Raw genomic sequence first — 16,368 nt, forward strand, 5'->3', positions numbered from 1 at the left:
AAAAACTGCCCCAGGCCTTTCCAACAGCTACCAATACCTGCCCCTTCTGTGATAAGATCTGTGGCTCCAGAATCAGGCTGATCAGCTGTCAATAGATTCACAAATAGGAGGGTGACATGAAGACATCCTACCCGTTAGTGACTGATGCCAAGTGGAAGACACAGCATGTCTACACAGCTATTGTTAACACACTAGCAAAAGTCCCAGTAGTTTGTCTGTCGACCTGAGCCTGGGAGGCTTGTTCTAAAACACTGTCCAGATTGCCCCTCTTTGGCTTAAGCCAAGGCCCAATCCCTGGATCTGAACACTCTTGAATCTGGGGGATGATGGGGTCAGATGCCCACCTGCTGTAGATCCGCACAGCTCCACTGAAGCTGTGGCAGTCTACTCCAGTGTTCCCTGTAAGCTGAGCACTTGGGCGGCTGCCCAGGAAAATTCAGTTGCCACCCAGCTGATTAACAGAGCGCCCACAGGGGGCAGCATGGTTTTGCATTGTTGGTGCATGTCTGCATCTGCCGTGGTGCACATAACAAAATTTATTCTTTCCATGGATGGAAAAAATTAGAGGGAAGGTTGGTCTACACTAGTTAAGACTTGGGCCCTTTTATTTGGAGGTGTCTGTAACACACTGGCCTACCACATGAAATTGATCAGCCCCACCTGTGCTTCACTGGCTGGACCTCCCTGCAGGGGAAGGCAAAGAGTTGTTGAGACTCTGGTAGGCAAATGCGCTGCACAGTGCAACTCATGCTTTCGGGGCATGGGCTCCAGGAAAACAACGTAAAGCTTCCTGTCCTAAGCTGTGAATGAGAGAAAGGCATCAGAAGATGTATATTGAAACAGCTGTAGTCCTGACCCTTTCCTGGGCTTCTTAGGCTGGCTTGACATAGGCAACTGTATTGACTTAAGTGGGATGACTCTTGATGTAAAGTGCTGAATCTGAATGGAAAATCCCACCTGGGCAGAGCTACTCTGAACTGGCACCTCCTAATGTCTGACTGTTTAGGGGCCCTTCTGGCTGCACCCTGCTCTTCTGGCCCCCTGGCATATCATTTACACCAGTTCAGACTCACTGGACCTGCTTCTGATCTCTCTTTCCCCAGCCAATCAGATATAGTTTCCATTAAGTCGATGGAATGGCACCAAAGTAAAATGGGTGCTAGATCTTTGGCTACTGCACATCCATGTAGTTTCAGGATCAGGCCCCAAGCAACCACGAGATCAGAACTGGTCCCCGATATAGCGACACCCACTTATTGAGATATCGTCTGTGCTTCCTTACATGTCACCTCTGACTGTGGCCTGCTGAGTCAGTTGGGAGGATGATGCTGGAAGGATATTTACAGCCCTGGGCAATTTTTAACACTCCCAAGTGAACATGTGTGGTTGATTTTTTGGCTTCTGGAGTAATTAAGACTTAGCTTTCGGCTTTGGAAGCAGCTTTGTTGCATTTGGTTGAGGTTCCTGGAACTCAGAGACGCTCCCTAGCACCACTGAATTTAGCCTTGTTCTCTCGCCCTTGCGGTTGGTAAGCTTTCCACGCTCCTCCAAAGAAAGTCTGGTTATAAATAAACTCAGGAGTTTATTTTAGGAGTGAGAGCACAGGGTCTGAGACTGCTTTCCCACCAGTTCTACATGGGTGGATCTCCCTCCACTGCAGGGGAGCACCTCCTGATTGACACTGATGTAAATGACATCAGGATCCTGAGAGAGAGGAGCAGAGTGGTGTTTCGTGATGCCTGTAACATGAACATTCAATTAGCTGCTTGGATTTAGGGTTTAGCAGGATGCTAACAGAGGAGTACACAATCTGCCCTTCTCCACCATTGCCAACACCCGCCTCCAGAGCCCAAAAGCAGGCAAAACCCCATTAAAGTCAGCACGTGTTGGACCACGATCCTCCAATAGATGAGGCATAGCACCACCATCCGTACTAGGCTGATTCTAGCAGGAGCAAATTGCACCTCAGTAGCATCTTTCAGAGCATTTGCCCAACAAGTAAGCAAGCCTCCCATTCCTTGGTGGTACTGCAAGGACTTCATCAATGGGGCACAGAATAATTATATGACTTTCCCCCAGATAACGCAACAAATCAGCAGCAGAGCTGGGACTAGACATCACAAGCCTGAACTTCCAGCCTCTTCTCGTAGCAGTAGACGTATCACTGTTATTAGCAATAGCACTTTAAAAAGCACATCTGGATCTTAACAGTTCCTCCCAACCTCAGTGCTGATTACAATCAGTTAGCTCTTCCACCAAGGTCCAAAGAGCTACCGAGTCCAGAAAGCCTCCGTGCATAGAAGGTGAGAGGACAACAGCCTTAGAAACTGCTTGGAAAAGAATTTGAGCCAGTTCCTTACCGCAATGAAGTCAGTAACAAAACCATGTGACGTGGCTAATCAATGACAAAGTGGAGGGGATGTGTTAATAGCCCGGTAGGAAAAAGTTCCTACAGTGAGATTTCTAGATGTCAATGTCAGAAGGGACCACTGGGATAATCTGTTCCGGCTCCATGTAGCACACAGCCCATACAACTTCATGTAGCAACTCCTGACCCTTGAGGCCAAGTAGATCCCTAAGGACGTGGTAGAAGTTTCATTGTCTAAACTCCTGAAGCTAAATGATGTCCAGAGAGACATAATTTAGGAAACAGTCCTTCATTGGAAGGGGATAGCAGAGCAGGTGGCCTCACGGGTCTTTTTCATCTCTGATACCTAGGATTCAAGCCATGGTTTCACACAAAGACCAGACTCCAGTCAGGAGACACAAAAGTCGCTGTTCATATAGCAAATCTTGCTAACACATAGGCGTGCTTAACCCACTGAAGTCACATGCAGATCCAATCAGACGGGAGCCCAAGGAGGCCATTTGGCCTTGGTCTCAAGCTCAAAGGGGGCCTCCAAACTAGATTGTTTTCCTCAATGATGAGTGCATTTTCACAGAAAAAGGCTAGAAAAGCATTTGTTAAATAAAAGAACAAAAACAAATTCTCTCTCACACTTTTTGGTGCCCTATTTTGTTTTCCTGTGTTGTCATTTTTTATTTTTATTATGGCTAAGGGCTTCAAAAGCTGGAAGTGACCCAGGGCTCTCCGCACCTCTGCGGGAGCCTGGTCACAGGATTATAGTAGCTGCTGCCTCACTCTGGCAGGGAAAGGGTTAATAGCAGGCTGGAGGGAGTCGGCCCAAACCTGGCCAGTCAGAGGAAGGGAGAAATCAGCCAGTTAGGAGCAGACTGGGACCTATAAAGGCTGCAGGGCCTGAAGGGAGCTTACTCTTGCTCTGACCAGGAGGGAAGAAGGACAGGTTCTGAGAAGGAGGGCTGCGCCTGGGAGACAGCAGCAGTGGGCAGGGTAGCAGTGCAATGAAAGCTCTGGCTAACCACTGCCAGACTTCAGGCCTTGAGATAGGGGCTGGGTGCATACAAGGGTTATGGGGAAGTGGTCCACGGAACAGAAGCAGTAGAGGGCAGTGATGGAGGGCTAGACATGGCTGCCACCATATAGTCCCTGGGTCAAGACCCAGAGCAGTAGTCAGGATGGGGTTCTTCCCCTTGCTCCACACCTGGCTTTAGGGGAGTATGGTTCTTTACAGACTGTGGCTTGCTCCTTAGACAAAGGGCAAGACTTTAGCACTGCAGTTGTCCACAATGGCAGATACGTGGATGAAGGGGCGTTGATACACCCACAAGTGGGGAGAACAGAGCGTTGGGCATGGATGCAAGGTGGTGTCATGAGATGGGTGCCAGAGGCCAAGGGAGCAGTGTGGGTCCAGTGCCAGAGGGTCGAGACAGGACAGTGGACAATAGCAAGGTACCAATCGGAAGGTAGTGCGCTTCATAAACTAATTCGCCAGTTTGACCAGCAGGAGGCACCTCAGTGATGAGTCTGCATCCCATTAACCTTCTCTTTGATGTTCAGCCAGTGCGGTGGGGTGTTAAGACAAGACAAAGGAAAGTGAACCCAGCAATGAATGAAGGCAAAACGCCAGGGAGAGTAGCGAAGGCTGAGGAGTAGAGTCTATCTGTTCTTTCACTTACCTGGACATATTTTACAACATTTCCCATCTACTTTTTCAGGGTATTCACAGGGGTATTCCTTGGGACATGTAACCTTCTGGCAGTCCTGGATCCCATCCTTGCAGGTGCAGAGGATGCATGGTAGGACTCCATACATTCGTAAGACAGGATGCCATACTTCTCCATGGGAGTAAGTCTTCCCACTGTAAATGCAAGCTGAAGACAAAGAGAAGGGCAACAATGAATAAATAATAATCATACACATGCCTATTATGCCTTTCATCCTGATGGATCTCAAAGCACCTGGCAAAACTATCAAGCTAACAGACAAACTCTGTCAGAAGGATTGCCGCAATCATCATTTCAATGCAGCCCTCTGTGGGCACAGTACGGCAGCAACAATATTACAGGATACTTCAGGACAGAAGGGGAGTGTGAAAATTATAGCCACTTGAAACCACCAGGGGGATTTAAGTGGCAGAATGTAGCTACAAGAGCTGGGATATGGCCAGGACAGTAGGGTTCGTGGTCCTGCTCCTTCATAAGTTGCGCTGAGATCTTCAATGAGCATGAGTTGTCATGACCGTATCGGGCAAAAAAAGGCCTCTCCAAGAATCCTTAATAACATGCATCTGTTCTGCAATGACTCCGGGGGAAGAGCACCACCTACTGAATTGCAATGTAAGTCACTGTGGACACTGACTTTTCCTTGGAGGCCTCCCATTCAAAGGCCAGAATGTCCATCCTAGGATCAAATCCCCAGGAGGGAGCCAGAGGAAGAAAGCACCACCAAGTTACCCAAGTTTTCCCCCAAAGTTCCATCAGGCTGCTGGTGTTGTCTTACTGCCTCTCCATTTTCTAGTACCCTTGAGATCATCTGGAGGAGACCTTCTAGGCAGTGCTATGCTGACAGGGACTAGCCCCCTTCTGCTCCATAGAAAAGTTACTACAGGGCCAGTCCAGGCTGCGTAAATGTTTCTGCAGGTTTCCCAGGAAGCCTGCGGGGGAACCTTGTGCTTCCTGTTTGCTCATCCACACTGCAGGGCTCCCTGGCTAGAAGGCCACAGAGGCTGACCCTCTGCCCACATGCTCCTTTCACCTGGGAAGAGGTCGTTCCCTGAACTGAAGAAGCTTTCTGCACATGTGCCTGGGAGGCACGAACTGGCGACCAGTAATGAGGCAACAGACATGATGAGATCACTGCCCCAGGCACAGCATTTGATCTGACTTGTCCCAGGCAGACACGTTATTGAGACTTTCCAAGGAGCTTGTTCCTTACCAACACCCCCACCTCCTAATCTGCTGTATATATCGTGGCCGATTATAAAGATTTGGCTGGGGTCAGGTGCCCTCTTCCCTGGACCATGCAGGAGCCTCGCCCGTGGGAATCCAGTGCCCATTACCTTTCTTGTGCTTTTCTTTCACGACAATTTTGACGGTGGTGCCACCTGCCCCTCCCTTTGGCTTGAAGCCCCTGGGAATGAACTCCAGGGAGGAACTGATCCGGCTGGAAGCAGTCGCACCAAGTGATCTCTTGCTCAGCAGATCCCCAGAGCATTGGTCTTGAGAGTGTCTCTGCAAAAGGCCAGAAAGAAGGACACTGCTGAGTTCCAGGCAATTCAGCTGCTCTGTATGAAGCATGTTAGGGGACATGCTAGATCCAAGTCACCCCCCACCTTTGCCGTGAGGGGAAAATGCTTAGCCAAGAGCCAGCCCAGTCTAGTGGGTAGAGACCAGTGGAGCTGCCTGCTACTCCTGCCTCTGTTTCTGGGTGACATGGTGCAAGTTGTTTCACTTCTCTGTGCCTCTGTTTCCCGGTTTGTTTTCTGACTTGTCTGGTTGGCTTCCAGGGCCTCTAGGGTAGGGACATTCTCTCACTGTGGATGTGCAGCACCTACCACAGTAAATCCCTGATCGCAGCGGGGCCTCTAGGTGCTACTGCAATACTCACGATAATGGTAGTTTGCTACCCTTCCTCCATTCCTGCCACTTGTTCCCACACCCGAAGGGCATATGTCAAGTACCATGTCTGAGATCCCCCAAGCATGACACATGGCTTCTGAACATAGTCAACTGGTGCAAACAGAGTGTGGCCCAAACAACCCTTGCCACATCCCTTAGGTCAACATATGCTGTAGCCTAGCAGAAAAGGCTCCACTCCAGAATGGAATTCTTGCACCATATGGGAAGTCCTGGCTCTGAACTTACAGAGAAACCTGGGACAAGGCAGATAGCTCAAAGGATCTCCTCCTGGTAATTTCTGGAGTTTTTTCATTTGAAAAGGCCTGGTACTGGCATTTTGTCCACAAGGCTTTTTAAACAGTAAGAACAAGAAACTGTAAGTGACCTAGTACTGCAATCCTGGCATTGGCCACCCAACTGTCAGGCTGTGGCCACACTAGCTGCCTCCTTTTGAAAGGGTCATGTTAATGAGGGAGTTCGGAAGATACTAATGAGGAGATTACATGAATATGCAGTGCTTCATTAGCATAATGGCAGTCATGTGCAATTGAAAAGTGTCACTTTCAAAATGCACGCTGCCCATGTACACGGGGGCCTTTTGAAATCAGGGGGGTCCTTTCGAAAGGCCCCTGCGTACATGGGCATATGCATTCTGAAAGTGGCATTTTTGAATTGCACGTGGCCACTATTATGCTAATGAGGCACTGTATATTCATGTTAGTACTTCATTAGCATCTTCTGAACTCCCTAATTAACATGACCCTTTTGAAAGGAGGGGGCTGGTGTGGCCACAGCCTCAGTGTAGCTATGAATCAATCAAAAGGAGCAAGGAGCTCACTTTTTCCTCCCTCAGTGTGGATACAAAGACTGGCCAGCAAGGCAGTTGGAAAACAGCGTACCGTAGAATATTAAAATGGGAAGGGACCTTGAGTGGTCATTGGGTCCAGTCCCCTGTACTCAGGGCAGGACCAAGCACCATCTAGATCATCCCTGATAGATTTATCCAACCTGTTCTTATATCTCCAGTGATGGAGATTCAACAACCTCCTTAGCCAATTGATTCCAGTCCTCAACCACCCAGACAGTTAAGGAAGACTTTTCCCATGGCCAAACCTAAACTTCCCTTGCAGCAGTTTAAGCCCATTGCTGCTTCTCCTAGCGGTTAAGGAGAACAATTTTTCTCCCTCCTTGGAACAACCTTTAAGGTACTTGAAAGCTGTTGTTGTGTCCCCTCTGTTTTCTCTTTTCCAAACTCAACAAACCTAATTCTTTCAAGTATCAGAGAGGGAGCTGTGTTAGTCTGTATCTTCAAGAACAACAAGAAGTCCTGTGGCACCTTATAGGCTAACAGATATTTTGGAGCATAAGCTTTTGTGGGCAAAGACCCTCTGCATCCCTCACAGGTCATGTTCTCTAGACCCCTAATCATTTTACTTGCTCTTCTCTGGACCTTCTCCAATTTCTCCACCTCTTTTCTGAGACATGGTGCCCAGAACTGGACACGATACTCCAACTGAGGCCTAACATGCTCCCAGCCAGGACAGGCTCCGGCTGCTATGCTAGAAAGGTGCTGTGGGGGAGGAATGTGCTAAATAATGAAAAGGGAGACACGAGCATTTGGCGAAAAAGTACTTTCTAACACTGCACAGCACCCAGCTTGTGTCTGCCCCAGCTGCTGTCTGTTGCTAACCCAAGAGCCACTCCACCAGGGGCAGCACCACAGGAAGGGACTAACGTAGACAAGGCTCCCACTGCTGCTAGCATTTAAACCACCATTTAAGTTAAACCCACTGAGAGCTGCAGTGACTGGATCAGTACCTGGCGGCACTTTTTCCATCAGCAGTGAGGTCTAGTGGTTAAGGCACTGAGCTGGAAGTCAGGAGATCTGGCCTCTACTCCCAGCTTTGTGAGGGACCCACCTCTCTGCTCCCACTTTATATTGAAAGCATGACAGGGCTTAAAAAAGAATTAGATGAGCTCATGGAGGATGTGTCCATCAGTGGCTACTAGCCACGATAATCAGATTCTCCAGGTATCCCTTAAATTCAGACAGACAAGACTCCATTATGTGTATTATTTAACCCTGTTTGCTCAGAGTGGATAACCAGGATGGATCACTCAATAATTGCCCAGTTCTCTTCTTTCTCTCTCAAGCATTTGGCACCAGCCAATTCCAGAAGACAGGATAGAGAGCTAGATCATAGAATCATAGAACACTAGGACTGGAAGGGACCTCGAGAGGCCATCGAGTCCAGCCCCCTGCCCCAATGGCAGGACCAAGTACTGTCTAAACCATCCCTGATAGACATCTAACCTGTTCTTAAATGTCTCCAGCAATGGAGATTCCACAACCTCCTTTGGCAATTTACTCCAGTGTTTGACCACCCTGACAGTTAGGAACTTTTTCCTAATGTCCAACCAAAACCTCCCTTGCTGCAGTTTAAGCCCATTGTCTCTTGTTCTATCCTCAGAGGCCAAGAAGAACAAGTTTTCTCCCTCCCCCTTATGACACCCTTTTAGATACCTGAAAACCACTATCATGTCTCCCCTCAATCTTCTCTTTTCCAAACTAAACAAGCCCAATTCTTTCAGCCTTTCTTCATAGGTCACATTCTCTAGACTTTTAATCATTCTTGTGGTTAGATGGACCGTTGGTCTGGAGTGCTAAGCAGAGGAAAAACTGAGCCACCATCTCTATGCTGCTTTTTATTCAGGATGAACTTCCTGACATTACTAAAGAGCAAAGTGTTAAGGTGAAAAATCCTAGATTTTTTTTTGTTAGTGTCAGTCAGGTATATATTACAGAATCATAGGGCTGGAAGGGACCTCAGGAGGTCATCTAGTCCAGCCCCATGCTTCAAGTAGGATCAACCCCCACTAAGTCATCCCAGCCAGAACCTTGTCAAGCCGGGACTTAAAAACCTCAAGGGATAGAGAATCCACCACCTCTCTAGGTAATGCATTCCAATGCTTTGCCGCCCTCCTGGTGAAGTAGTTTTTCCTAATATCTAACCTACACCTCTCCCTCTTCAACTTCAGACCATTACTCCTTGTTCTGCCATCTGACACCACTTAGAACTGTTTCTCACCCTCCTCTTTAGAGTTCCCCTTCAGGAAGTTGAAGGCTGCTCCTAAATCACCCCTAAGTCTTCTCTTCTGTAAACTAAACAAGCCCAAACCACACAGCCTCTCCTCATAGGTCTTGTGCTCCATCCCCTTAATCACTTTTGTTGCCCTCCGCTGAACCTTCTCCAGCAAATCCACATCCTTTTTATACTGGGGGGCCCAAAACTGGACACAATATTCAAGATGTGGCCTCACCAGTGCTGAACAGAGGGGAACAACCACTTCTCTAGATCTGCTCGAAATATTCCTCCGAATGCACCCCAATATGCCGTTAGCCTTCTTGGCTACAAGGGCACACTGTTTACTCATATCCAGCCTTTCATCCACCATGACCCTTAGGTCCCTTTCCATCGTATTAATGGCAGGGAATCCACTTTGTTTCACAAAATGGTAGTTTGGTCAGGTGATCTCCTGGTTGACTGTTAGATTTTCCCACCTTTTTCTTGTGGTAAACAACTTCCAGTCAAAATGGAATTCTAGTCAGAAATCCTACAGGGTTTCCCCTGCAGAGGCAAAATACACGGGGTTCCTGGCCAGAGTTTTCCCATCTTAGAATGTTTAAAAGGCAAGTGCAAGTTTAAAGGCAAGTTTAAAAGTATCCGTGCGACGCTGCCCATCCCTATGGCAGAGTTGTGTGGGTCTTCACTCCAAAACATATACAGACTCCGATCAACAGACAAGCCAGCCGTTTGTCACCAGAAGACTCCATTCCAGCCAGCAGCCTGCCACTCCTGACACACTCCATCAGCCACCAAGGGATCCTCTCTGTGGCTCCATGTGAGCTAACTGATCTGAGGTCCTGAGCAACCAACAGGAACTTTGAAGGTTTCTATAGACTGTTTTTACTTACCTTAAGTATTTTATACTGGGTCTTGGTTTATACCATGAGGACTGACTATTATATTAATTTCATAAATTTATATTTGCAATTACCACTTTTATCTCCCTTATTTGTACAATTACCCGACACTTAAACTTCCATTTGTTTGGTTTACATAAATCAAATCTTTTCCTTTATTATAGGCAATAATCACCAGGTGATAGAGATACTGGATGGAGTAGGTACAGGCTAGAGGATCTTTTTTGTCAGAAGGTCCCTTACAGCCTTTTCTTAAAATCTGTAGACCGCACAAAAGGCCACTGTTTATTCCTGAGTTGTGTCCTGCCACCCATCTCTACAGAATGGGACCAACTTCCATGTAAAATAAATAGCATAATGGGGTCTCTGGTAGATTTCATGGTACGTCTCCCATTTTGGGCTAATGTCTTTGCCTGGGGTGAATGTTTTTGTTGTAATTGGCGTGAGGGGTTGGTTTGTTTTTTTTGGTAGAACACCTGCCAGAGCAAGTGTTGAAAGGACATGGATTGTCACAAACTGGCAAAGCGGTTTATTTTAGAGGGGACACTGACTGTTTAAAATGCAAACATCACGTACAACACCTCTGTTTAACTGCAGCGGCTCCTCTTCCATTGACTTCTCATAGGAACCATCTGAAAAACATGAAGTTACAATCGTAAACTTAGGAGACTGAGATGGAAACTTTTAAAGAACACCTGGCTGCTGACGTAGGAGGTTCCCCAAAAGAGAACCAGGGTCCAATCACTAACAGAGGCGGTGTGGCGCAAATACAACGTGAGCATCAGTATGATGGCTTACTAGTTGTCATGGAAGTGCCCATAGAGCCTGGTTTTATGGCGTAAGTCCTTGTCACCACATCTCAGGAGCTCCTGGTTCTGTCAGATCATCAACCCAAACTTTTTGTTGTTGTGATTTTTTTTTTCCTTTATAGCTATAAAAGCTGGTTCCAAATGTATTGCTATAGCGAATAAACTTAGCTGGGTGTTTACCAGGAACAAACAGTTCAGAGGAACGAGTTTGCAATGTGATGAATGGAATTTCAAGTTAAAAAAGAAAAAAAGAGCTGATTTAATTTCTCTTGAAACACTAACCAAGGATCAACAGCACTTTGAGCAATAGAACAGCATGAACAGCCTCTTCTGCTAAATATTAACAAATTATTATTTATGTTATCTTAGGAGGTTTGCTTGAAGTGAATGTTCTACCGATGCACTCAGCGTGCTCTAGACATCACTGGAGCGCAGTGAAGCATGGGTGATGGATGTGCAAAGCAGGGATTGCAGCCCCTTCCCAGAGTACTTCCCCTTCCTGCAGGCTATGTTACCGTTAGGCCTCTGCCCATACCACTGGCCTTTCCCTTGCCAGAGACAGGAAAGGCCCTGAAGCAAGAAGCAGACAGACTCTCCTATCTCCGGGAGTAGGAGCTGTATTGTACCAGGGAGCTAGAGATAGACCCCAGGGACTGAGGACAAAGTCACAAGTGGACCAGGCTGTGGTTGCTGAACGTCGCGGCTGGGGGCAGGTCTGGCTGGGAATTATGGGGAAGCAGCAGCAGCTGGGGAGGGAGCCACTGCAAAGGGGTCCCAGTGGGGGAGACAGATGGACTCTGGCTTGGTAACCCACAAACGCTCATCTGCTGGAATGGAGCCTGGATGGGAGAGGTCTCCCTGAGCACCAGGGTGAAGACCTTCATGCAGTTGGACAGCTCAGAGACCCAAACAGGAGCTGCTACTGCTGACTTGGAACAGAAACTGCAAAACTGTCCACTGAGGGTATCTACACCCTTCTCCCTGCCAGCCCTACCCATTGGAAGTCTCTCCTAAGCCCTGTGTCTGAGTGGTCACGGGGAGGGACCACAGGCCAAGTGCCTACACAGCCAAGCTGAAGCACCTACAGGGCTTGCCTCCAAGACAGAACAAACACTGGGAATGCGACTGGCCCCTTAAGCATTGGGATACAGAGGGACCCTGGTGATTACATATGAAAAGGGGAGGGTGGCACTTTCTGTCGAAAGTCCTGTTTTTGTCGCACCATTTTTGGTGGCTGGCTGGCAACATTTCTGGAGTTACTCTGCATTTACCCTGGTGCAACAGAGCAAAATTTGGGGCTCTAAGTCTATGTATACAGGCCAGGTGCTATTTTGGGGTACAGCGGTATCCCAAAATATCTGCCTGCCTCTAAGAAACTCACCCCTTGTCTTGAGACAGTTTTCGAGGTAATGAGTGCACTCTTCTGACATCCCTGTACGCCTCATCACAGAAAGAGTTCAGATATGCCTCAAAACGGCCTTATTTCAGCATCTGGTGCCGTTTAGACAGCACCATGTGCAGAACAAAACCTATTTCGAGGTTAGGGAACTGTGTAGACATACCCTAAAGCGGTGTCTACACTTGCATTCCTCTTTCGAAAGAGGCATGCCAATGAAGGAAATTGAAAATACAAATGAGGCACCAATTTACATATCTGGTGCCTCATTTGCATATTCTCCTTTCAAAAGAGCTTCTTTTGAAAGAAAAAAAGAAGTGTAGATGGGGCTCTTTTGAAAGTAAACCCAGTCCTTGAAAGAACTCTTCTTCCTATTTTGTTTCAGGAAGAAGGGTTCTTTCAAAGATGGGGTTTACTTTCGAAAGAGCCCTGTCTACACTGCCTTCTTTCTTTCAAAAGCAGAATATGCAAATCAGGTGCCATATTTGTAAATCAGTGCCTCATCTGCATTTTTGATTTCCTTCATCTGCAAGCCTCTTTGGAAAGAGGAATGCAAATATAAACACAGTTTAACTGTTTAGCCTTTATCTATGTCTACATTAGAGCAATCTGTTGACAGAAGTTACTGTCAGAAGATATCTTCCAACAAAACTCCTGTCGACAGAGTGTGCCCAGACTGCCCAGCTGCTTGCTCAACAAAATGGCCAACTGGAAGCTGAGCAAACAGGCTGCCCGGTGTCCTGGAAGCCCTTTCTGTCAACAGAAGGCCCCCAGAGTGTCCACACTTGCTTTCTGTTGACAGAACCTGTCAGCAGAGGTGTTCTGCCTCATTGACCGTGTCTAAACTAGCCCAAATCTTTGAAATGGCCATTTTGAAGATTACTAATGAGGCGCTGACGTGCATATTGAGCGCCTCATTAGCATGCCGCCAGCCACGGCTCTTCGAAATTACCGCTTTTCACTGCCGCGCAGCTCATCCAGACAGGTCCTTTTCAAAAGGATCCTGCCAACTTCGAAACCCCCATATTCCTAGCAGCAGGTTTGGGCTAGTGTAGACATAGCCATTGGGGAACAGCAGAACACTGTCAAAAAAAGTGCCACGTTCTGTCACTTTATAGTTGACAGAATGCATTTCTAATGTGGATGCGCTGCAAGTTTTATCAACAAAACTCTCATGGCCTTTGAGCATAAGGCGCCAGGTTGAATGAAACTGCTGCCAGCTCTAAATGTTACATACACAGTATATACAGGGCTTGATTGTCTTTCCAATCACCCTGCTGTAGATTAGAATCAACAGAGCTACACAGGGGAGAATCTGTGAGTTCAGTTTTTGAGGGGGTCACGTAGGGATCTGTGGCTAATAGATTTAAAAAAAAAAAAAAGACACTGCTTGGTCCTGCCAAGAGGTCAGGGGACTGGACTTGATGATCTCCTGAGGTCCCTTCCAATTCTATGAGATGTGTATGTGTGTAACTTAAGATTAACTGCCCTTGAGAATCTCATGTCACTCAAAGAGTATAACAGTGCCCATAAAACAAGGAGTACAGCTCAGGCTGTAACACTGATCTTACATACACTCCACACAAATACACAGTGGTGGGAAGACTGAAGGATTTGTCCCAAGAGGCTTTTTGTGCTTCAGACTCTTTGAGTGTTGTGGGTGATACAGAGGCAGAAATGTGTGCAATTTACAGCAGGGATTTTCAAAGTCACATTTAATAAGCCCAACATTCCCCTTCCTGGCTAATAGCCAGGCCTGCAATTGCCAGCCACTGACCTGCCAGCAGACCTCATTTAGCACCAGGGACTGGTTCCCATGTTACCTTGGCAGACTGGGCAGCAGGAGTCTGCCACTTTTAGAGGAGAGGAGCACAACAGATCAGGGCAGGTCACCAAGCCGCAGTAAATCTGGCCTTCCTAGGAAAAACAAAAACAAACAAACAAACAAACAAACAAAAAGCCCTGATGCATCATCATCATTAACAATGTCCTGACAAGTACAGTGATCCTCGGTGTTTCATAGCCAGGGACAAATTGTGCCATTGTTTTTTAAGCAGATTTCAGTGGGGAGGTCTTAAAAATGGGTGGATGAATAGGGCCCTCAATTTGCGATAGCAATAATAGCAGCTGAGATATGATTTGCAATTACGCCAGTCCAGTTTCAGTCTACGTGGCCTAATGAACTGAGACTCAGAAGACCAGCATTCTATTCTCATCTCTGCCATCAGCCTGGCCAAGCGGCTCCGTGCCTCATTTTCCCCCATGTCTTTATAAAACATTTTGAAATCCGGTTAAAAAGTGTTACCGAAGAGGTAGGTATCACTGTAATATAATAGGGACACCCTTTCCCAGCTGCACCAGTTTTGTCTTTAAGCGTACAGTCCTTGGGCCAAACCCTCAGCTGGTGTAAACTGATAGCACACCATTGACTTCAATGGAGCTTTACCGATTGACACCACTTGAAGATCAGGCTCCACAGTCTTTGTCCACGAGGGAAAGAAATCACGACCAGTCCAGATTCAAGCAGTATTGCACTGTATTCTGTAGCCCAGGCTTAAATGTGTGAGTGGTGGGGCACTGCACAGTGCCTACTTCACTGCTAGGGCTGCCATCACATGAACCACAATGCAACTGCACAAATAGATTTCATTAGCAGGGTCCTGGCACAGTTGTCTGATGAGTGTGGTCAGGGGTTGGGTTTGAGAACTAGGCTCATTATGGGTTAAGTGCATTATGGGTTCAGAAGGGAATTGGTTACAGACAGTTTTGAGTAGCACAGTATGAGTCTTAGGGTAAAACCCCTCTGCCCAGTCGGCTTGAAAAACCATGCTAGAATCCCGCTAACAACCAAGTTCTCCTCCTAGCCAGCCACATTCTTCTCCATAGCCATTCACCCTCAAATTCATGGAGAAGCCAGATGGGAAATCGAGTTTGGACTCTAAGCCCAGATCTGGACCCAAATGTCACAGCTCTGCTCTGTCTCTGTATTGGGTCAATCCAAACTCCCAGAACCAAGCACTCCAACAAGCAATGATCTGGATCCAAAGATGGATTCTCTGATTTAGCCCCACCAGTGCTTATTGCTGGTAGGCAGGTGGACTGGAAAACATCAGTGATCCTTGGATAAATCTGAACGATGGTGTAAGCAAACACAATTCCATTGCAGACAAGGACTCACATCTGTTTGTCCCACGGCTGAATTTGGTCCATTATACAAAACACATGATATAGAAATCAGAGATGTCATGAGATTCTTACACCTTCCAGGTGCAAAGGGGGGAAGGGACCTTTCCCACTTGCACTGGGTCAGGGATGTTTTATATTGTACCTACAGCATCTCAACTGAGGATACTTTAACTGTGAATGCCTCTTGGTAAGATAAACACACACTGGCAGCTGTGGGCATTCTGCTAATCAGCTGGGTGGCAGCTGACTCTCCTGAGCAGATGCTCAAGCTCTCAGCTTACAGTGAACGCTGCCTGTAACCCACTAACCCGGTTTTTTATTTTAGAACGGCCAAGATGTTAATGGGCCATGCTACCTTGCGTGGTCCCTTAGAATATGTGCTACCACCATGTGCTAGACTACTCCTTCCAGATTGCATTTAGCTGTGCTACTCAGAATACCTTCCCCAGACCTGAAGAAGAACTCATTGTGATGCAAAAGCTTATCTGTCCTCCCAACAGAAGTTGATCCAATAAAAGGTATGACCTTCCCCACCTTATCACTCTAATATCCTGGGACCAGCATTCCTTGTAAGCTGAGTGCTTGGGCGGCCACCCAGGAGAGATTCAGGTGCCTCCCAGCTCATGAGCAGAGCGTCCACAGTCAGCAGCATGTGTTTCTATTACTGGTACCCATCTGCACACGCATGTAACAAAATTTATTTTGCCCATGGATGAAAAAAAAAGAGAGGGAACCTTGCATGGGACTCCACTCAGCAAACACAGGCTTTAGCCAAATGCTGCCCTTGGTGGCAGGGGTGTAAATCCAGACTATCTCCATTGCCACTAGTGATGCTGGAGTTTGGCCCTTGCTTGTTTTTAGGTCACGGATGACTGTTTCCTTATTTACCCTTGAGAATGTCAGGGTGCGAGGCAAATGGCACAAATAACATAATTTACGCCAAAGGCCTTGCACTTGGTGAAGTCTTCAGAGAGGTTAGTTAGACCAGCTGTTCATGCAGCTGTTTCAGCAAC

General features: G+C 47.2%; 1 protein-coding gene across 1 annotated transcript in view; it reads right to left on the reverse strand.

Annotated features, from left to right (window-relative positions):
• Window positions 1-16,368, reverse strand: part of CHRDL2 (chordin like 2) — a 73,208-nt gene that overhangs the window by 22,123 nt on the left and 34,717 nt on the right. The window contains exons 5-8 of the mRNA XM_074981016.1: window positions 13,993-14,086; window positions 10,541-10,596; window positions 5,421-5,592; window positions 4,039-4,233 (exon numbers count right to left, since the gene is read on the reverse strand). Of these exons, the coding sequence (XP_074837117.1) occupies window positions 4,039-4,233; window positions 5,421-5,592; window positions 10,541-10,596; window positions 13,993-14,086 (517 nt within the window). The remainder of the gene's footprint in view (window positions 1-4,038; window positions 4,234-5,420; window positions 5,593-10,540; window positions 10,597-13,992; window positions 14,087-16,368) is intronic.

The sequence above is a fragment of the Carettochelys insculpta genome, chromosome 1 (genome assembly GCF_033958435.1).
Source record: "Carettochelys insculpta isolate YL-2023 chromosome 1, ASM3395843v1, whole genome shotgun sequence".
NCBI classification, from domain to species: domain Eukaryota; kingdom Metazoa; phylum Chordata; order Testudines; family Carettochelyidae; genus Carettochelys; species Carettochelys insculpta.